The 23,851-nt window shown below is 39.8% G+C and overlaps 1 protein-coding gene across 2 annotated transcripts in view; it reads right to left on the reverse strand.

The window, feature by feature from the left end:
- Positions 1–10,361: 10,361 nt before the first annotated feature.
- Nek7 (NIMA related kinase 7) overlaps positions 10,362–23,851 on the reverse strand; it is a 136,435-nt gene continuing 122,945 nt past the window's right edge. For both annotated transcript variants that reach the window (XM_052737091.1, XM_052737090.1), the window contains exons 9-10: positions 23,506–23,619; positions 10,362–13,194 (exon numbers count right to left, since the gene is read on the reverse strand). In XM_052737091.1, coding sequence (XP_052593051.1) covers positions 13,084–13,194; positions 23,506–23,619 — 225 coding nt within the window. In that variant the 3' untranslated portion in view covers positions 10,362–13,083. The remainder of the gene's footprint in view (positions 13,195–23,505; positions 23,620–23,851) is intronic.

The following is a 23,851-nucleotide window of genomic DNA, read 5'->3' on the forward strand; positions in this document are numbered from 1 at the left end:
ACTTCCTTGAGGATGTCTGCACACAGGCTAGATTCATATGCACATCCAGTATTTCAGTATTACAAAATGATGCTGTGATATACAAAATTCATGTTTCAAGGAACATTATCAATTTTGTATTGGGCTACATGCATGGGTGTTCTTGGCCATGAGTTGGACACACCTGGTAGGGTTTCTTCTGTTATGTCCTTGTCATGTTTGGGTAGGAGGCTAGTCTGTAATTTTGTAATTTAATGTGGATTTTTCTAATTCTTTAGCATATAGTTTTTTATAAGAATCCCTAAATTATATTGTAGCTGGAGTTTTCTCCAGTCCTGCCTGGCCCACAGTCAGGACAAATCTCTCTCACCCGCCAGTTCCGCAGCTGCCCAGACCCAACCAAGTAAACACACAGAGACTTATATTGCTTACAAACTGTATGGCCATGGCAGGCTTCTTGCTATCTAGTTCTTATATCTTAAATGAACTCATTTCTATTAATCTATAAGTTGCCACATGGCTTGTGGCTTACTGGTATCTTTATATGTTGGTACTCATGGCGGCAGCTGGCAGCGTCTCTCTCTCTCAGCCTTCCTGTTCCCAGCATTCTCTACTCTGCTTGTCCCGCCTATATTTCCTGCCTGGCTACTGACCAATTAGCATTTTATTTATATAGACCAATATCCACAGCATACAATGGCCCAAGATATATACTACCATTCCAAAACATAGGGAAGGGAGCACAGTGAGGAAATACTGGACCAAAGCAAGACCAAAAACCAGATGGGCAAACTCCAAACTCTGCATCTCCATGTCTGACTCCTTCAGCTTTGTTGACTGCAACACATTTATTTGGGGGGAGGGGGCAGCTTCCACTCTCTGTTAGCAGCTTTCCTCAGCCCATATTCTATGAATCTGGCATCTCTAACATGTTGGGTTCTCCAAGACAATCCAGGCTTCACCTTCAGAACTTCACACAATGGTCCCTACAGGTAGGGACATCCCTGATACATGCCTGACCTCTATAATCCCTTTCTTGTATCTTTGGCTCTAAAGCCAGAATCACATGGCTGAAGCTGCTAAGTTCTGCTGCTTTCTGGTGCTGGAACATGGCTCCCTTGTTCAAATACATTTTTCACAACCTTTCTGTTTTTGATGTTTTCCTCTACTGTCTAAGCTTGGCTGTCCTGGAACTCAATCTGTAGACCAGACTGGCTTCAAACTCAGAAATCACATGTCTGTGCCTTCCCTAAGTGCTGCTATTAAAGGCATGTACCACCACACCTGGCCCTAAATTTTTCTGTTAATTCATTTTCACAAATTGGAAGCTTAGCTGGGTGAGGTATTACCCTGAAGTCACCACCTCCTTTTATCTATTTAGCATCAGGTTTTTCTTTAAATGTTTTATCTCTTTGAACACTGGACTTGACTCCATTACACTTCCTGGTGCTCCTTTCCCCCTCAAAGAGTACATTTTGTATTTTCCTTGCTCAGCTTTCTCCTTTTCTTTATAAATCTGCATAAGACTGGCCACTCATAACTAAACAACACAGTCAATACTAACTAGATTGTCTAGAATTCTTCTCTGCTAAAGCTATTGATCTCTTCAATTTAGCCTCAGGCAGATTTTTGGTACAAGGGCAGAAAGTATCCATATTCCACATTTTTCCCCAAAATATCACAAGAATGGTCTCTAGGCCACATACTAACATTCTTTTCCTCTGAAGCCTCCTGAGCTAGGCCACCACAGTTCAAATCACTCTCATTACCACTGTCTTCAAAGCTCCTACCAGTAAGGCACATTAAAACCTACTTAAAACATTCCACTACTTTCCTAATCCAAAATCCCAAAGTCCACTTTCCTCCAAATAAAAGCATAGTCTGGCCTATCACAGCAATACCCCAGTCCCTGGTACCAACTCCTGTCTCCATTAGGGTTTCTATTGCTATGAATGGACATTATGGCCATGACTATTCTTATAAAAGAAAACATTTAATTGAGGCTTGCTTGCAGGTTCAGAGGTTTAGACCATTATCGTCATGGGGAGAAGCATGGTGGTGTGAAGATAGACATGGTACTAGAGGAGCTGAGAGTTCTAAATCTGGAGCAGCAGGCAGCAGGAAGAGAGGGAAAGACACTGGGCCTGACATGAGCATTTGAAACCTAAAAACCCACCTCCAGTGACAGACACACTTCCTCCAACAAGGTCACATCACCTAATAGTGCCACTCCCTGTTGACCAGGCATTCAAACCTGAGTCTATGGGGGCCATTCTTATTTAAATTACCACAAACCCTGGAGTGCTGACTCCAGCTCAAAAACACATGTTGCTAGCCTTACTGTTGCTCCTAGAAAGCAAGCTCCCAATTTCCTTTCTGTGACATGTTCACTGTTTCTGTGTCACAACATTTATCCCCCCTACTGCTGAGCAAGTAGTCTGAGTCAGTCAGTACACTTGTTCATGTGGTGTTTACCTAGTAGCGGCCCACAGAGCCACTGGAGCAGAATGTGTGTGGGGAAATTGGGAGGATGGAGGCCGTTATTCTGCTAGAGTAACTACATTGTTATGATGACTCCTGGGTTCCTGGGAGATCATGTGAAACCCTTTTTCAAAATCAGGCTATTGTGCAGGTTTTTGGTTACTAATCTACAAGGGCTCCCAGTCTGTGAGGGTTGGTATGGTAGAACTCCTTCTTTCATCCTTGTCCCTACATAGGGGGGACTTCCTCTTTCTCTGCTCTGGAGGCAAGACAGACAATTACTATGATGTGGTCTTAAGTCTCTGAATCTTACAGGGCTCCTTGTCTATCTCTTGCTCGTTTTCAGTGTCATCCATGGCTACCCACCTGAAAATGTGGCTACCCAGCTATTGCTGTGGTTCTTTGTGGAGGATGTGAGTGATGGACACCTGTATTTAGCCATCCTGAAGTCCTGTAAAGTCACTAATCTGTTACTCATTTGCAAAGCTATTCATTTTCTGATATTATCTAATATTTTTCTTCATTGTTCTTACTTTAAAAATGTATACCATCAACCAAACTGTTATTTACCTTTAGGGTGAGTTAAGAATCCATTTGTTTTCATATTGTGGGTAGTCAGTTATACCAGGGCCTTTTATTTAGCAAACCACAAAGAAAAGATTTTTCCACAAAAAGAAGCCATGTCTTTCATATATGAACTTCCCATAATATTAGACAAATGTATAAATTTTTAATTTTGTGCCAATACTATTGTGCTGTGGGGTGTCTTTCTGTGTGCTGTGAATATGTGCTGCCCCCATTGGTTAACAAATAAAGCTGCATTAGCCTATGGCAGGATAGGATGGAGCCAGATGGGAAATCCAAGAGAGATAGAGAAAGAAGAAAGGCAGAGTTAGAGCAGATGCTGCAAGCCATCTTGCCAGGAGAAGCAAGATGTGAGAGAATAGGTAATGCCAGGAAGTCATGTGCCAAAACATAGCTTAAGAGGAATAGGTTGAGTTCAGTTGTGAGAGCTAGCTAGCTAGCAAGAAGCATGAGCCATAGGCCATACAGTTTGTAATTAATATAAGCCTGTGTGTTTACTTGGGACTGAGTAGCTGCAGGACCAGGCAGTGATATAAAAAGGCATTTTGCTGGGCAGTGGTGGCGCATGCCTTTAATCCCAGCACTCGGGAGGCAGAGGCAAGTGGATCTCTGTGAGTTCGAGGCCAGCCTGGTCTACAGAGCAAGATCCAGGAAAGGCACAAAGCTATACAGAGAAACCCTGTCTCACGCCCCCCCCATAATAATAATAATAATAATAATAATAATAATAAATAAAAATAAAAATAAATAAAAAGGCTTTTTGATCCTTCCTGGATTTTCACTTGTCTTTTGATTGGTGGGGTGGTGCTTTTAATCTTTCTCCTTTTTAAGTGCCTCCTACAGCATATCTGGCAACAACTGGTGGCCACTAAGGCAACTCTACAGGTGCTAATGGCTCTTAGACATTCAACTCATAGCCCTCCACAGGAAGTTATGCATGCCTGGCTTTCTGAAATTCAAAAGGCTACTGCCTGACCCTCCCCACCCAGGGTGGCTCCCCAGGGATGGACACACTTCAAGGGCTGATAGTCAATGATGGGTAAGAGCTTGTTTGGCAAGCCATCCTAAGACAGGCACAGTCCAGTTGCAGCGCCCCCTTGAGGTGGGGTCAACAAGACTGGAGCAAAGAACTCCAAATCCCACCGAGCACCCATGTAATAAAATAAGAGGGTGGATATGCAGTGAGATAGGCCCATTGGGTCAAGGAAATTTGCTCAAACCAGTTGCCAAGGAATGCACATCATGTACTTCCTTATGAGCCAACCTGGAGTCTGCCTGAGGGCCTAGCAACAGTTGCTGTCAGAGTTCCTGATTGTGCTCAGCCAATGAGGGATGACCACACAATGCCACCAGATTGGGACACAGCTTAGGTGCTGGGAGGAGGGTATATAAGGCCTTCCCCATTATTAAACAAATGAGCTTGCTGTTTCCCCTCAACTGACTCCTAGTGTCTGTGCTGTTGACACCATGCCTTCTCATTCCCTCCCCCAAGAGAACCTTTAGGATCCAGCAACAGGGCAGGACACAGAGAAACTTCCCCCTACACATTCCTTGTCCACATCCTCCTAAGTTAAGGAACTGATAAGGTAACTATGGAAACTTTTCAGGCTTGAAAGGTCAAGGCCAGTCTTTTGCCGTTTTAATTTTCTAGGTTAGTCTTTTGTATTTGTCCAGAAGAATGTAGACACCATTTTATCTGGATAAAAAGATACAAATAGGCATAAGTTAGGTAGCTAGTAAGGGACCAGGAGGGACGAGGGAATCATCCAAGGGAAATAGAAAATATTGTATAAAGAGAGTAGGAGGATTGAACAGGGAGAGGGGATTGGAAGGCAGGGGAAAGGAGGAAATGTGGAATGAGATGGGACAACTAAGAGTAAAGGCCATTTGAAATGCCATATGGCAACCAGTTCCTACAGAATCTCTCTCTCTCTCTCCCTCCCTGCGTGTGTGTGTGTGTGTGTGTGTGTGTGTGTGTGTGTGTGTGTGTGTGTGTGTTTCTAAGAATTTAAACAGTCACTAGACAATGGAAGAGACAATGCCCCAACTAGAAATCTTATGCCATTAAGTAAAACCTCTAGCCAGGGATGGGTTACATCATGTTGAGTCTTTGGCCAAAGGGGTCTGACAGATGCCCACCCCCAAAACATCATAGGCTATTGTCAAGGTTATTAATTTCCACATCCTGACCATAAAGCCTTACTGATGAAGATACCATTAACTTTTGTTACAGAACATGGACAAATCAAGTTGGTGTACAACTAAAAGCTTCATCTTTATGGATTAGCATTCATGATGCTGGAACATACTCTGCATGCCAAAGGAGGAGAAAGGAAGTCTTGAATATCTCCTAGCTACAAACCTTGCAACTTACAACAGTGGCCTACCTGCAAGATATATTGGTGAAATAGTGGCACAAATGTTATGGGACTAACTAATGAACTTGAGACAACAGTTAAGGCTCATTCTATGATATGTAACCCATATCTGACACCAATACAGTGGCCAAGAACTTGATACTAGATAGATTTTCCCCTAGGTCTATATTTATCACACCAGATGGATATAGCAATAAAATGACTCCTAATGCCATACTGCTATAGCCATAGATCAGTAATTCACTCAACCCTCATCAGAGCAATTTCATCTTGCAGTAGATGGGATTTAGTACAGAAAATGTAACAAATTCCAGTCTTAATAATATTTAAGTATTAAGACTTAAACAATATTCAGTCTCAAATGAGATGTCTTTATTAAACCCCGCTCTTTAAGGATCAGGAATCTATATCGAAAAGGAGGTGGGAAGTTGTAAGAGCCAAAGATGAATCCAAGGAAACGTCAACTTCCAAGACACAACCATGCTGAGACACATATGAACTCACAAAGGAGACAATGACAGACTTACACGACCTGCACAAGGTCATAATAGAGAGCATCCCAACACTGAGAAGGGTAAGTGGACAAAAAAATCCCCCATCTAACCAATAAGGTATTTGCAATGATGCCTAATGAGAAAGGGAAAATCAGTATTCTCTAATGGAGTGTCACTGTTGTAGTTAAGGTTTCCATTGCTGCAATGAAACATCGTGGGTCCCCATCCCCCCAAAAAAAAGTTGGGGAGGAAAGAGTTTACTTAATTATTCTTCCATATAGCTATTCATCACCAAAGGAAGTCAGGACAAGAACTCAAACAGAGAGGAACCTGTAGGCAGGAGCTGATGCAAAGGCCATGGAGGGGTGCTGCTTACTGGTTTGCTTCCCCTGGCTTCCTTAGCCTGCTTTCTTATGGAACCCAGGACCACCAGCCCAGGGATGGCACCACCCATCATGGGCTGGGCCCTCCCCTATTGATCAGTAATTGAGAAAATGCCTTAAAGCTGGATCTCATGGAGGCATTTTCTCAACTGAGGTGCCTTCCTCTCTGACTCTGACTTGTGTCAAGTTGACACAATACCAAACTTTGAAGCAGGCCTGTGCTTCCCAGGAGTAGTTGGCCAAGTAGTTGGACTCCATGATGTGTGTGTGTGTGTGTGTGTGTGTTACATTTTAGGTAATATCTAACCTTTTTATTTTTATTTTCTATTTTTTTTTGAGCAAAATAAAGAATATGAAGTTGGGTGAGTAGGAAGGTGGTAGGATTTGGTAGGAGTTGAAGGGAAAGAATATGATCAAAATGTATATAAGTTTGCTTTTAAAGATATGGATTTGATAGCACATTAGCAATATTGTGTAGTGGTCTCCCATCCAAGAACAATAAATATCTCTCCTCTAGATTCACATTGTATCCTTCAAGATTTTATACTTTTCTTCATACCTTTTACATGATTAATATTTCTAAACATTAAAAAAAAATTAGCTGTTATGAATCTTTCTGCTCTGTGGCTTTGACTAGGAATGTCCTCCGTAGTCTCATAGATTTGAATATCTGGTCACCAGGAAGTGACACTATTAGTAGGTATGGCCTTGTTGGAGGAAGTTTATCTTGGGAGTGGACTTTGAGGTTGCAAATGCCCTAGCTAGGCCTAGTGTTGCTCTCTTCCTGCTGCCTGCCTATTCAGATGTAGAACTCTCAGCTCCTTCTCTAGCATTATGTCTGCCTACATGCTGCCTGACTTCCTACAATGATGATAATGGGCTAAACTTCTGAAACTGTAAGCCAGCCCCAATTAAATGTTTTCCTTTATGAGAGTTGCCATGGTCATGGTATCTCTTTACAGCAATAGTAATCCTAAGATAAAAGTTGGTACCAGAAGCTAGTGTATTGCTGTGATAGGCCTGACCATGCTTTTGTTTGAGGAATATGGAACACTCTGGGATTTTGGACTAGAAAAGCGATTGGATGCTTTAAGTGGGACTTAATGGGCCATACTAGTAGGAGCAGGGAAGACAATGGTGCTGAGACCAATTATGATGGCTTGGCTCAAGAGGTTTCAGAGAATATTAGTAAGAAGCCTAGAGATTGTTCTTGTGATATTTTGGTGAAGAATGTGACTGGTTTCTGTCCTTTTCCCCCAAAACCTGCTGAGGCTAAATTGAAGAGTTTTGGATTAACAGTGTTGGCAGAAAAGATTTCAAAACAGCTTAGTATTGACTGCTTGGTTATTAGGGCCAGTCTTATGCAGATCTGTAACGAAAAGGAGCAAGGGAAAAAATAACAATACAAAAAATAAATGTACTGTTTGAGGAGAAAGGGGACACAGGAAGTATAATGGAGCTAAATCCTGTGTTCAAGGAGATAAAGAGATTACTGATTAAAGAAAAACCTGATGCTAAAAAGAAATAAAGGGTGTGGCGTCCTCAGGGCAGGACCTCACCCAGCTAAGGTTTCATATTGTGAAAGGGAATTAAAGAAAAGCATAGGACCAGGCATGATGACCCATGTCTTTAATACCAGCACTTGGGGTAGGCAGGGGCATTTGGATTTCTGAGTTCAAGACCAGTGTGGTCTCTTCACAGCAATAGAAACTCACTGTGAAAGGTTCTGGTTTCTCCTGGTGCAGCTTTTTGTCTGTTCTTCTCATCCCTCCTCCTTCCTAAATCCTTGCCTGTTCTGCTTTTACCTGCAGTCCGAGGGTGAGAGGGGGAGCCCAACTGTGCTTGAGGCATCACAATGCTCCAAGATTAACAGGTCTCGTGTTACAGGTTGAACACCACAAAGACAACAACAGGAAGGCCTTGTTTTACTGTCATCTAGTATCAAGCAGGGAGAGTAAGTCACACATGGAATCATGTGGCCACTACTAGGGTAGACTGTAAAAACACTGCTTGGCCTCTGGGTACTCCTGCAAAAGAACACTTAAGTCAGCTGAGGAAGATTACTTGAAATTTTCTGTAGCAAAAACAGCCTCATAGAAGTTCTACTGGTAAGAAAAGATCAGGGCATTTAACAAATGAGGCATTGGGAAGGAGAAATGGGGACAGAAGAAGGGGCTGAAGCCCAAGAAGACACACATGCATTCCTTCCATGTAATACCAGCCACATTTATCAAGCACTCAGTGATATGCAATACTACACAGGGTCCCATCACAGTGAGTGCACCCAGTGAGGAATTCCTATCTCAGTTTTACACAGAAAGTAAAGACTAGAAAAATGAGGGATTTTTCTACAGTATGCTTGTGACAAGAATGTTTTTCTATGTGTTATAACCCTGACATGGAACATAATTTATTGAAAGTCCTGAGGTACAAATCCTAACTGAAAAATTCTCCTTTGACCTTGCTTTTTTTTTGGGGGGGGGTTTTTCGAGACAGGGTTTCTCTGTGTAGTTTTGGTACCTGTCCTGGATCTCTCTCTGTAGACCAGGCTGGCCTCAAACTCACAGAGATCCACCTGCCTCTGCCTCCTGAGTGCTGGGATTAAAGGCGTGTGCCTCTTAAGATGTACAATTTGATTTGGGTACTGAGATGAACAAGGAAGTAAGTACTGATGTGATTAGCAAAGTTAATGTTTAAGGAAGGTGACTGGAAAGAAATTTCTCCGAGTAAACCTCTCAAAAATAAGTGATGTGGTACAGGCTTTCACACTCTCAGAAGGAAGTCAAGAAAATCAGTTTGAAGAACATCCCAAAGATTATTTGATTGAAGAGTCCAGGAATATAGAAATATAAAATTATAAGCTTAAGAGATGAACACTGACAGTCATCAGCTCCAAAGGTTAACTGCTAACAACGGCTCTCTGCTTCACAGCCTGCTCCTCTGTCAACAGCCAGGGGTTAACTTTTAACCTCCTTGCCCCTTATAGCCAACAACTAACTGCCTGGACCAAAGTTAACTTTCAATGGTTGTTTCTATGCGACTTCTAGCATGCATCCCATGCCTGATGTTTCTATGTGACTCCTAGCATGCACTCTGTGCCTAATGCCTTCCCCCTTACTATAAAAAGGGGCTCATAACCCCCCTCCAATTGCCAGAGCCTTAAAACTCCAACTCTAGCTGTGGTCTCAGCTAGCTGATAAGGTTTTGTGATCCTTGGTGTTTTATTTTATTTTTTTCTAGAATAAAGTTTGCTTCTGGTTTAATAGACTTTGGTGGTCTGTCCCCTATTATTGCGAGACCCCGGACCCAACATGATAATTTGAGGGACATCTGAAATTATTTCCTACTTTGATTTAAAAAATTAACCCCACGAATGTGTGGTACCTCAGCTGAACTTGTTAGACTTAAACTTTTATGCCTGGTACTGACATTTCCAATGAATTCATACACATTTTAAATAAAATTTACAACTAGCACTAAATATTATGTGATTAAAAATATGGTTAAAACTATTATTTTACAATTATGAACACATACCCACACTCACATAATTAAAGTTTCTTGAATACAAGTCATGTGTCATAAAATTAACCAATTAACAAGTATCTGATAAAATAAAATTTCCTCTCTTAAGATCTTACCTCCAGTTGTCAGTGACCCTCACTTAGAAGAACATTAAATGTATCAATTATTGGTGATTTTATTAGCAGCCCACTGCAGCAATGGAATGGAACCTATTGCCTTAAATTCTAAAGTTTTGACCCAGGAAAATGAATATCCCTTCCCTAAAGTTTAGATGTCTTTTATTCAATGACAGGAAGGGAGACACTGAAGAGACTAGAGAGCTATGTTTTGTAATATAATGCACGTTCAAAACCAAACCATAACACGACACGCCAAAGCCTCCAGAGCGGTGGTTACTCTTGACTGTCTCTTGTTTTAGGCTTCTTCAAAGTGGCAAAGTTCTAGAAGTACATTAGAGCTGTTTCTGTAGGTTCGGCACCAAGCCAAACTAGTAGATTTGGGGAGGTAAGAGGGGGAGGGAATTGCAGATACTCAGATTTACAGTACTCATCTTTTATTTTTATGTATTTATATTCAGATATTGTACAGTTTTTGAAGCTAATAGAACCCTTTTGCATGTATATTTAAAGCATAACAAAATAAAAAGTATTTCACAAAAGAAGTTCATATTACAGTACTATGGAAGTAGGAGGCAAAGAATATGAGCATTTGTGGGTTATGAACAATACATTCAATTTAAAGAATAAACATTTCATGTGAATAATAGCATCTTGGTTATAATAAATACAGGAAAAGTTAAGAGCAACATCTGAAGTATATGGATACAAGAAAGGTGTTTTGTAATGGACACTCTAAAGAACAGTAGAGCACTCGTGCCTTGGTAGCATCTCACTAAATTTACAATCATTGCACATTGTTGAGCACTGTAGATGGGGGTGCCCTTCATTCACCCCACACCTCAGATTACCAACCAAAGTTACCACACATTCGCCCCTGGGTAACCGGTACCAATATTTAAATAAGGTTTAGAATCAGCTGTACCTTTTATTTGACCTGTTACTCAAATCAATTCCAATATTTAACTTAATATAAAATTTACTCATAAACAGTGAATATTTTATAGGTGATTGTTAAGATTAGAATTTCTAATCAACTCCGTAACTGTTTGCAAATATCCCAGTGATTTTGGTTTTACACAATGGTTTCTTTGTGAGGAAATATGAACACTTGGATTTAAAAAAAAGTACTTGAAAGAAAGTTTCCTCTTGTAGAAAATTATAATGGGTATCCCTGACCATTAGGTTCTCCAGCTCTTTTTAGGAGACAAATATAAGCAGTCACTACAAGGGGTTAAGCCAATGAGATTAGAACCTTGTATTTTGAAAGACTGTAAGAAAACCCCTGTGGTAAGCAGGGGCCATTTCATTTCATTCAACCCTGTGACATTCCAATGGACAAACACAAATGGTCAGTAGAAGTGGCTCCTTACACTTCTGGGGGTACTTCCACTGAAGCCCAGTGTAAATGCTACGAGCCACTAAGATTTGGGATGAGCCCAGTTCAGGCTTCATGACAAAGACCATCCAGGTTTCCTCTGTCAAACTCAAAATGAAACTACCCTTAAGATAGCATACACAGCCACTTAAAATGAGGACACAGACATTAGTCACTTGAACATAACTATGGGAGAAAATACTATGTGAGAAAACAAGACCAGGAGTTCTGCCGACGCATGTGCTCCCTGAACACGGGCCGCCGTTCTGGCAGATTAAGCCTTCCCGAGGTGCTAGCACGGCACACACAGCATTCTGCCACAGCGACTACCACTCCAATTCTGTGAGGAAACTGGTTGGTACTAAGATGAAGACATTCAGGGAAACAAGCCTCCACAGCAGGGTTTCCCAACCTCTCCAACAGGGTTTCCTAAACAATTCTCCACTTCCTTAACTAAAAGGAGGTTCATTCACCATGTCTGTCATCTTCATGCACAAATACAGTACTTTGCTCCAAAACGTCTCCACTGAAATGTTACTCTCATAACAGTTCATCTGCAGTAAGGGCCAGTCTTCATGTCCTTAAACATATTCTAAAGTTATATCCTTGTCAAATGACTCAGAACTATCGACATTCAGAGGCACATTGTAACACACATCTTTCTTCTTAACAAGATAAAAACACATGCATACAGAGTGGCCCAAAAGTTTAAAAAAAAGTTTCAATCTAAGAAAAAGTGTTGGCATACCAAATATCTTTTAAAAAGGGAATTAATTATGCCCTCAGAAAATCTGAAACATTAATGGATAAAATGCACACACAATATAAATAACTTGAAGAATAAAAAAAATTCTGAAGGGGATTGATCAAAACTTCAATACAATCTATGAATAAGAACATACGTTTACATTACAGTGTACAGTTATGAATTAAATGCATTTAAATTTATAAAGAAATTGAATTATAGTTACTGCACGATTATTCCAAGAATATTCTTCAAATGTACAATAAAAACACACAAAGCCTTGGGCGATGTGCAACTTTAAAAATGACTATCAACATCAGCCAAACAAATCCTTAACCACTTTTAAAATGGACTCATTTATACCATTTAAATGCAAAGAGACTTTCAAAGGTATTAAATCACAAAACTTTCAGTGTCTGACTCACATTTTATCCCCTACCTTTTCACATTTAAGAGTTGCATTTTGAATGTATAAACTAAGAATTTTAAATGTTTCTCAAATAGTTTGTCTGTATTTATCATAAGAATTATATTTGAAAACTATAATGCTAAGAACTAAAGCACATACTTCAAACTTAAGAAAAAAAAATCACGTAAGTTCACAATTGTGTCCACTGCAGTGTCCGTAAGTGACTGAAAAGCAAACAAGTCAAATACTCAGGTCTTTTCCTCAGGTTCTGCATTTCTCCTGATGTGTGCCAACATGTTTCTTCACCGTTTGGCACTGACCATCTATGACCACAACTTATCAGCAGAAAATTCCAAACGACCCTCAAACCTCAAGCCATTAAAAACTCTTGTACTTGTACTCCTAATGAAATCTGAGTATCCCAAAGTCTTGTGGATTTGCGAGGAGATCGAGCCTGGTAGAAAATGAAGCTTATATGAAAACTGGTTAAGGATTCAAAGCACATTAACTTTGACATATTAATCTTAACACCCAGACAAGAACAGGGAGGTATGATTTGCACAAAAATACTTTTAAGTTATTTTGGTTGCCTTCTTCATGATTCTGCAGCTTAGCTGCTTGCGGTACATGCATGCATCCTCTTTGCTACGTCATAAACGTAGGTGATGTCTGGTCGCTTCTCTGGATCTGGGTTGATGCATATATTTACTAATTGTCGAAGCTGAGGAGACAAAACAAGACTTAAAATCAGCCTTCTTAATTCTGAACAAAGTGATTCTGAATAGTTAGCTAGAAGGCTTCTAGTTAACTGTAGATATGCGCACAAGTACCTGATCTAGAATTTTGATCTAGAATTTAATACATTAGTTTTAGCATGCTTATGTTTCCATAAAAGGAGATGAGAGTACATGTCTGCCAGATACATTTATCACGAATTTTTTTATATAAAGAAAATATATACTTTAGTAGTCTTAGTTTATTTTCTTTTATATAAATTGTCAGCAAGGTAAAGTATAAATATTACTCCAATCCTTAACTCGGTGAAGTAGTATGTAAATGTTCCCACTTTATAAAGCAGAGAGTTCAGATCCGTCTATATACCAGGAAAAAAAATCCCCATAGATTAAGATACCTTCTTTTCCAGATTCAATAATTGAATATTGGGTTTTATTCAATTCTAATAACCTCTGTTTGGCAAATTATGTGTCTACTTATAACAGCATATAGCATCTTCATACTCTGATCTTTTTGCCCTATACCTGCTGCTGTTAGGAGTAATTCAGACATTTTGAAAACTTTCTGGCATGCACATTAGCGTAGCACTTAGTGAGTTACTAAACCCTTGCATTTCTTCTTGTCTTTCACTTCAGAGATACCGATAAGCTCTATGGGCTGAACTTGTTGGTACTCTTAAGAGAAGGCTAAAGCCACGGAAATGTTACATGAGGAGGCTGGGTGGGCAGGATATGGCAGATGTGGGGTCAGGCACGGTGAAGGGAGGGAGGCGGCCAGCAGCCTTGCTGAAGGAACCTTGCAGCCCAGTACCTTTGTCTCTCTAAGTTTATTTTTCCACCTATTAAATAGTGACACTAGAGCTGATCATCAGAAATGCTGTCCCATTTCCAAGTCTTTAACAATGCTATCAGAATAAAATATAATGATTTAGTTTCAGCCACATTTGGAAATCAGAATATTGGATGCAAAATTTGTTGCATCCGCTGAGAAGGCAGGACGATGTCAATTTATATTCCTTTCAAAGAACATGGAATGGTATTGAAAGTGCTTAAATAATTTGGCAAAGTATAAGACATTTTATCATGTTGGTTTAATTTAAAAAAAAAAAAAGGCTGGCACTTTACCAGTTAAAGACAAATGCATCCAGTTATGTACAGTGCAGAAAGCATAGGAAAAGCCCTTAGATGATGATTCTTATGTTAAAAAAGACAGGGAGTCCCACAAGGTCACCAAGCTGTCAAGAAATAAGAACGAGAAAGGAAACAGAAAAGGTGACAGGAAATGGTAACTAGGTTACAAAAGCTCATCATATTCAACCAAAGAATCAGTGGGCAGAATAACAATTTACTTTTTAACACCGACACACTGTACAAGCTAGTTCAGAAACAACCCCTGTCTTGCAGAGAACTTCAGAACAGGGTGCACTCTGTAGCCAATTAACAGCAAATGGCCAGCCCTTCCACCATGAAGAGAAATCAACCAAAACTAGAGGGAGACTAGAACACAAGCCTGGCTGAAGAAGACAGAGCTTACTGGGGCACTTCAAAAGAGCGAGGACTAGCAACAAGCAGAAAGGGGTGGTGGTGGGGGTTGAGGGGGTGGGGGTTGGGGGGGAGCATGAGGCGGCGGCTAAGCAGCACACTGTCCAGATGACAGCCGTACAGGGACAGCCTAGAGGGCTCCAGAGGCCACCGTAGATGAAGACAATGCAGAATAAGCAGGGCCTGCTTCCCCCTCCCCTTTTGTATGTTCAATCTCCACCAATTAAGAAAATCATCATAAAGTTTCCTTTGCCAGTGGAATTACTGACAGAATTATCAATGTCAGAGACATAAAATATGGAACACTCAGGCCTCAACATACTTACAAACGAAACGTTATAAACTACGTTTTGCTATGCATTTCTGTATGATTTAACGTATTCAATCTTCCTGACAAGGCTACAGGGCTGCAGCCAGTGCAGGCCATTTCACAAAGCAGCAATGGTCCACGATCATAAAGACTGTAGAAGGCAGGGTGCAGATTGGAACTGAAATGATCTCATTTCAGGCACAGGCTTTTAAGAACTATGTTACTGTCTTAGAAAAAAAATTCTAACTTGGTCTACAGGTTTCTCCGTGACCACCTCTGAGCAAGGGTGGGATGACCTTTCATACACGAAGGGCAGACTGTAGGCTATTTGCTTCTCAGAAGACTGAGCAATAACAGCCATGACAACTTGGTGTTTCAGCACAGCCGTGGAAACCCTATGACCAAAGGCAAGCTGGGGACGAAAGGGTTTATTTGCATACACTTCCACATTGTAAGACCACCACTGAAGGAAGTCAGGACAGGAACTTAAGCCGGGCAGGAACTTAGAGATAGGAGCTGATGCAGAGCCCATCGATGGGTGCTGCTTACTGGTATGCTCCATATGGCTTGCTCAGCCTTTCTTATAGAGCCCAGGGATGGCCCCACCCACAACAGGCTGGGCCCTACCTTGTCAATCACTAATTAAGAAAGTGCCCTACAACCAGATCTTATGGAGGCATTTCTCAGTTGAGGTTCCCTCCTTTCAGATAACTCTAGCTTGTATCAAGTTGATGTAAAACTAGGCAGCCCAATGAGGCTCTAACATTAATGGCTCTGCATTCACAGTTCATAGGACAATTTGGATCAAAACACAAACCAATCTGTTTTGTCTAGGATTTTATAGACGGCATGAGAAAATCAGAGCCACTTTATCCTGAAGATACTCCTAAGTGTTGACACAAAGGTGTTCAGATGACTATTATGACCAAGCATGACAGTTTTAACTGCAATTTCACTGTTATTTTATAAACAACCCATCCATGAAACTGGCAGCAACTCCCTCCAAACAACAGGTACTTGGATCTCAACTAGACCAATCTCATAATTAGATTATAAATTTAAACACAATGGGCTGGAGAGCACGTCCCTAACAGGTGACCTAAGGCCTTTGATTCCCAGTCCTGGGGAGACTGCATGGAAACCCTCATAAAAATAGGATGCGGCACTAAATAAAGTCAGACATTAAGTCATCAAAATAAGATGATTATATTCAAGACCTCACTCAATGTTAGTTTTGGGGGTGTTTGTATGGTTTTTAAGAAAAGATTTTCTACATAGTTTTGGCTGCCCACTACTTTGCAGCAATTTTCCGACCGCTACCACCTGAGTGTTGGGATTAAAGGCATGCTCCTCTCATATTATCTTTTAATAAAATGTTTCTCTAGCCCTCTGGATGAAAGCAAGTTATTTTGAATTCTTTTTAACAACCATTCGATACTCTGCAATGACAGTAACTACTATATTTTTTAAGCATGTTAAAGGAAAATGTCAAGATAATGGAGCCAAGATTGCTCTCTCTATCCTTCTATGGTAAGTTTTAATTTCTAAGACTACTAGGTATTCATGTGCTTAAAAATGTGTTTGTTGACTCGGGAGCTATCCAGTTATCACTTACCAGCATCTAAAGCACAACATTGGCAATAGCAAGGACAACTAATGTGAGCCGAAGATACTCCTTTATTATAGGAAGATTACTTCTCATGCTGTCTTTTTAAAAATTGCACTTAATATAATATGCCAAAAAAGGTGTGTCCACTTAAGAGCCTTTACAAAGCTAGAGAAAACTGCTTTATTCATGTGCTTCAGAGATACTAAAACCTAATAAAGTGATTCGATAAAATATTTGTAAAGAGCTATAAAATTAGTTTTCAAATTCAGTAGATAAACTATTAATATATTTTGATCTATGCATTTCCAAAGAAATATCAAAGCATGCAGCTTAAAGCCAGAAATATTAAAGAGAGTGTCAAGAGTCATTGTTCTCAGGGTGCTAACCCAATTACAGTTCAAGTTCAGCCACGGAGGGGTAATAACAGTCAGGCTCTTTGTGCATTATAGCTTTAGGTCACCACGGCTATTCTCAATAGGATAATAAAGACTAATTCTATTGGTACTGTTTCTTTATCAGCCTTATCTTAATCCCTCTGAGACCAATTATGCTATATCAGCCTCCCAGATATGCCCAATTTCCATCATTCCAAGGACACATTTTAGCACCCCAATGTTGGTCTAATACATTAAAGCCACTATATTTGGAGCTTTAGATATTTATATAAAATGATTAGGTATATCTAGCATGGACACCGAAGTGTCACTAATGATTGACTTAGGGGTAGAGAAAAAGGAAAGACGTCTTACACAGAAGTAATGTCTGTATTTTGAAATCAGAGATCATTCAGCGTCTTTAAAAACAAAGTCTTACAGAAAGTTACATGATTTTAGAGGATCCCACAGGATATGTGAAATATAGGGCACCGTTTTGGATCCGTGTCTGCAAGAACAATTCTCCAGCGCCACTTCTGTAGCAAAGGTGAACAAAGGGTCTGCTTAAATATACCTATGTATTTAATCAAAAATGGAGTACTGAAAGCTTAAACATCACATCTTACACAGCAACCTTTAGTGGAGTGGCTAAATAGTACAGTGATGAGAATATGAAATTTACTAAAACAATTTTTAAGAAGGAAAATCAAATGCTCCCAGTCTCTGGGATAACATTGGATGACAATTTAAACAATTGCATAACTGGGATATATTCACATTCAATATCTATGCACTCTATAGTAAATATTTTTATCTCATTTGGAATGTGACTACATGATTTTCAAGACTGTAAAAACACTTGAATAAATGCTCCTTAAAACAGTGTGTGTACCCATATTATCAAGCCATTCATTTTGGCATTACTGTAAGGATATATTAAGAAAAAAATTTCCCAGCACCAATTTAAATAACTCTGGCTAATTTTCGGTAACAACCCTACGGAATTCCTAAATAAAACTCTATTAGAATTTGAGAATTAGAAACTAAAGATGAACAAATGTTTGACTTATTAAATAAAAATGTTTTATATTACTTATATACTTCCATTAACTTCAGAAAGTCTAGAAACAGCCTACCTGACACTTTCATCTTTTTTTTCTTATTTACATAAAGCAAGTCTTTGAAACTAAGAATTCTTTGTAAAAGTTAACTTAAAAATGCCTTATCTCTAAGATTTGTATTTGATTTCTTTGCCTTTGTGAACATCTGGAAAGCAGACAAAGTAGCACAGAGGAAACGACACAGCTAGTCACTGGGATGTATGCACATCCACAGACTCGAATAATTGCTACTCTCCACAACGTAGCCTTATTCTTTCCCTCTTGGGTTACATGGTCTGTGCATGGTCCCGAGCCTGATGGACATGAACGCTCTCCAACACGGGGAAGTCAAAGAATTTCACAGTGGGTGGGAAGTGAAAGGGCTTAGGACTGAGAAGTCTCCAGAAGTACAGAACGGCCTGTGGTGAACACCTGAGCAGTTTCTGGGGTGCGAGCTCCCCTCAGCACAAGCAGGGAGGCAGGAAGTCTTCCCCACCCAACTCAAGTACTCAGGCCCACCACTGCTCTCCACACCCTAGCCTACCTGATCTTATAGAGGCTGGAACAAAGCCTGTGCCTTAGTTTCTTTAACAAAGTATTGATAAAAGGGCGATTCTGAAAGTTGAAAATGCAGTATTAGTTTTATCAAAGCCATATAAGCACACCATGTTCTACAATAACCTATGAAATCAGTTTCATTTAATTACTACTGTTGATTATGTATCATAGGAAAAATGAGTCCTCTTTCTAATCCTTGTATTTTAAATACTCTGAAAAATTATTATTTATTTGTGTGCATGTTTGTGTGTGCATGCACACACATGAGTCCCAAGAATGAAAGAGATTATCTTTTGCCAGTTCTACTTATTTTCACGGGTGGATGTCCCAAGAAGAATAAAAAGCGGTACCTACTGCCAGCTCTTAACTTGTGAGTGAAGCACCAGGCTGTGGTGCTGTGCCGACCCAGGCAGGCCAGAGAAGAAAGAGAGCAAACACACACCATCCTGCTCTCCTGCCATCGCTTCTCCAACTTGCCAAAAAGAAAAAGTGAAAAGGAGGGCACACTGTCCTACTAAGGCGATGAAAATAACAGAACGGGGTGAAAGGGAGGCAGGCTGCAGAGGAGGGAAACGCTTGTAGCTCATTTCCGACCCGTTCCAAGTGGCCACATCAGGCCCGCATCTCAAAAGATGATTTTATGGCATGTCGTTCCAATACATTGCTATTACTACAACAAACTTTTCCGTCTATGGTCTAAAGGTTTGAGTACTATAAAACTAACATTCAACATAAAATGAGAGACTGTAATTTGGTTTCTTCAGTTGCAGAAAGCAATAGTAAGACTTCAGAAGGTAGTGAGTTTTCCAAAATATAACGAGAAAATACATTCTCTATCTTGTTTCTATAGGATAAATTTAAAATTACTGAGCTGGGCCTGGTAGCAGAAGCCTATAATCTCAGCTACTTGAGGGTTTAAGTTAGAAGAATCACCAGGTCAAAGGCACCCAGGGTTACAGTGTCATTTTTTTACTCAGCCTACACAACTTAGTGAGATTCTTTATCTCAATCTAATGCTTGCCTAGCAGGCCCAGGGCCCTGGGTTCAATGCCTAGTGTTATCCCCAAACAAAATGACTAAGCAACATCTGCCACAGCAATCATTTCGGATCTACTGTTCTAATAACACAGTCACTTTATTAAAAATATTAACCATCTTTCCGAGGTTTTATAGGTACTTGATTTTTCTTTTTCCTACTCAAAACATTGCTATTGAGTCTTCAATCTACTATTGCTTTGCTATTTTCTGGAACCAAGATTACCTCACCCTCATTTCATCTGCAAGCCAAATTTGACTTTTCAGAACTCTTCTATCTGGATGTTCAATCATTTTTTTTTGCTTCTGTTGAGTCTAAAGAGATGATTGACAGAACAAATGTATAATTCTGATGACCATGCCGGTGTCTCTTCAAGAAATTAAGTACAGGGACCAAGTACACATTATGTCCTAGTAAACGCCCCAGATGTTTCATAGTTAATGCTTGTGCAAAAGAATGAGAAGAAAATCCACTCAGGGAAGGTTTCAGGGATAGAGAGCTACAGCATCTCCCAGCATGCCTTTGGGTGATCTTGTGCCTCACTAGACAATTCTTTTGAGAAGTTTCTGTGATTCAATCATCACTGACTAGGCCATTCATTTTTTTTTTATTTCTTCTTTTTTAACACCAACTCCATTACTTCCTCAATCAGTCCATCACCCAAGTTTTAAAATCCACAGGCCCTAGAAATGTAGACAAGAGCAGAGTTGCTGCAGATTCTTGACATTGTAGAGGGGAGGTGCATATACCAAGGAGCAGCTATTATGAGATATGACTGCCAAGGGAAGGTGTGGGGAGAGAAGAGCCAGGGAAGACAATATAGAAGGAGACCAGCTGGAAAAGAGGAAACAGCATCTTTAAAAACATGAAAATTCATGGACCTTCTAGCAGAACGCATACTAGCAGTGAAGGGAAAGAAGACGTGTCCATGACCATTAGGTTTTAAGTGCAGGCAGGCTGAACAGGCGCTTGGCTTATGATTCCTAATAAATAGCAAACCCCCAAGAACTGCTTGCTTTTTCATCACCCAGCAGACAGTTTAAACAGAGAGCTATCTAAGGAAAGACAACTGTTTTCAACCTCAGTTTTTAAGTATGGCGATTCTCTATTCACACGTGGATGAGGTTGTTACAGAAAAAAAGATAAGGAATACCAAATATGCACAAAACAAAGTCATCATAAACAAAGACTGTAATATATGTTTTCTAAGATCCTCCATGTATAGCTGAACTATTTCAATCTAGAACCTACAGATATGTATATAGACACCATACTTCAAAAGGAAAGATTTGATGTGCATACTTAGATTTCGAAAGCATATTGTAGGATATTAGCATGGGGAAAATTCCCATTTTTTTAAGCTCTTAATTCCTTTAAATTTAAATGGAATGATTGTATTTAGCAGTCTTGTTATTTTCCTTACAACTCCTATTGCTGAGGCAGGCTGGCAAGTAATGCACTATGAAGTGTCCCTTTTTATATCTTCTGTGGGCAGGACACTTAAAAATGAAAAAATATATCAGTGCTTCAGTACCTCTAGACAGCTCTCAACATACTCAGAAGGCTATTTGTTTTTATTTTTCACTTACAGAAACCTACTATTTTAACTATTAAAAGACACAGTGATGTAGTTTTTAGTACAAGTTCAGTGCTAAAGTTGTCACTTACCTCTCACTGGTCCCTATGCTCCGCTAACTTAAATACCAATGTGGATCTTTAAACTATTAAGGAGCCTTCATAATAAGCACTGGAGATATCACTGATATCATTATGGTGGCATTAAATCTGTTTATGATTCTGTTGCTACCACAAATTTGGAATAATTTGTTTATAAACAAATCGAGCTCCTAATTAAGGAGGGAAAGTATTTATTAATATCATCAGCATTTCAAAGTCTTATAGAACGCTTCATTTTTTTAAATCAGAATAAAGCAACATTTGTTATACAGACTGCATGTATTTCAGATTTGTTGCTTCAGAATTATTCTCCATGTTTACCAAGGCGTTACAGCCTCTTGTTTCATCGAGGCACGACAAAAGACTACCAATCCCAGAAACTGCACTGTCTCTTTTGGAAGATGCACCATATCACATGTTTTGCTTTATAGCTCTTTTTGGAACTGGTAACTATACAGAGTGAAGTAAAAAGTGGAATCTATTTTCCTTTCCCAACTTGAAGACCTTCTATCTGGGCCAGACTTTGATATCTGCCCCTTGGCTGAGAAGCCGCATATCCAACTTCACACTTAGCTGCAGTGAAGTAGCCCTGCAGGCAGGCCGACTTCAACGAACCACTAGTGGTATCATCATTAAAATCCTGCTGAAGGTCACCATGGTAACCGCCTGCTGAGGCTTCGCTGCTGCACTCGGCATCTCCTAATCAGCTACCATGTGAAATGCAAATTCAGACAGTCTGAAAATTAGTCAAGAAGAATAGCGGATGAGGATGCAGATATGTGAAATATTCATGTGCTTCACGGTAAAAAGAAGACAGCATGAATGACACAACAAAGAAAGGCCCCTGACATTCCTGCTATCGTTCTGCATTATTGTTCACACTCTACTGTATTTCTAGGCCTCGAGTTCTGAAGTTGGTTTTGTGAAATGCCATATTTATATTCTATACCCAAAATAGTAATTAAAAATGGCTAACATAAGAGCATTATCACCATTGCTTCCTAAGAGTATAGTCTAATTATCTAAATACAATCCCATGAAGCAAAAAGGCATCATTCATTATCAGTATCAAAACTATTAGAGGAAGGTGTACTGATTATATTCTAGGAACACACATATAGTTAAAAAAAATCTTTAGATGTTTGTTATTCAAGCTATATGGACTCAGATTTCATTGTACAGTACTAAGACCAGATGCCATTCCTTTCACAATAGAAAATATGACAAGATTACTTAATAAATGAACACTGTAATTGTCCTATATTTTTCCTTTGCTCCTTTCCATTTTCCTGGGGCAAAAATATCTGTTGCTCATGACATGAGATGTCCAAGGCTTTACTGCTTCCTTGGGCAGGTCCCAGATGAGAAGTCCCCAAAGAGCCTTTGTGAGCTCCTCTTAGTTGACCCGAGACACAGCTATTGTATACCCTCTCATATAATCACGATATATTAGGATAAAAATGGAAGATACTGTTTAATGAAGAACTGGATGTTGGGTAGGTGCCAAAACAACTCACTCCAATGCACGAGCAAGGCAAGCAAGAATTCAGATCTCAAAGGCTTTGAAAATTGTCAGTCCTGTCCAATGTATTCTATAAACATGTCTACACTGGTAACCTTAAAACTCTTACCCAGAGGACTCTGGCTCAAGCAGTGAGGGGGTGGTAGGATAGGTACTGCCCAAGGAGAAAAAGAAAGAAAAAGGTTCAGAGACAGGTGGCTGAGAGGTACATAGTTCAGATTTGGGAAAGTGTGAGGAGGGAAGTTCTACCAAAGTAAGTTTTCTTGTCTGAGAGATCGGGACTGAGGACTCAGCCTGTCACGAGACACTGAGTCAGAACATTCCTTCTTCCCTTCAATGGGCTCACTCCACATAAGTCAAGTCAACTATCTGTGGCTCTCCCACATGCTGTGTTCTGTTCCATTCCTCACTGGGAATCACAGAGCTGTTACATTAACCAAACAGCAAGTTTATGAATGAAGACAATGAGAAGTGCTCTTTCTTCCACCTATATCATTCACCTGTATTCTGAATAAAGGAAGGCTCCTTAGTTAACAAAATGAACAAACGTATGGGTTGAAGATCATTTACCTCCTCCGAGTAGTGATCTGACGGGAGAGGCGGGTAGTCACACTGCTCTATCTTCTTACACAGAGAATATAAATTCATTTTGTCACCGTAGAAAGGACTCTGCAATGCAGCCATCTGCAAAACACTCACAATGAAACCGATGTACTTACAGAGCAACTTTAAAGGTGACTTCATCAGGTATAGGACACTGGGGTAGAAAATAATTATGAATACTTTGAATAAAATTATATGAGCATTTTGATTTTTATGATTATCATTATCTACATATTATTAAACGCTAAAATTTTTAAAAGATTAATGATTAATATATCTCATACAACATAAAACAATATTAAGAAATAGAAGA

Source organism: Peromyscus californicus, unplaced genomic scaffold (genome assembly GCF_007827085.1).
Source record: "Peromyscus californicus insignis strain IS unplaced genomic scaffold, ASM782708v3 Scaffold_14__1_contigs__length_90479793_seg_2, whole genome shotgun sequence".
NCBI classification, from domain to species: Eukaryota; Metazoa; Chordata; class Mammalia; order Rodentia; family Cricetidae; genus Peromyscus; species Peromyscus californicus.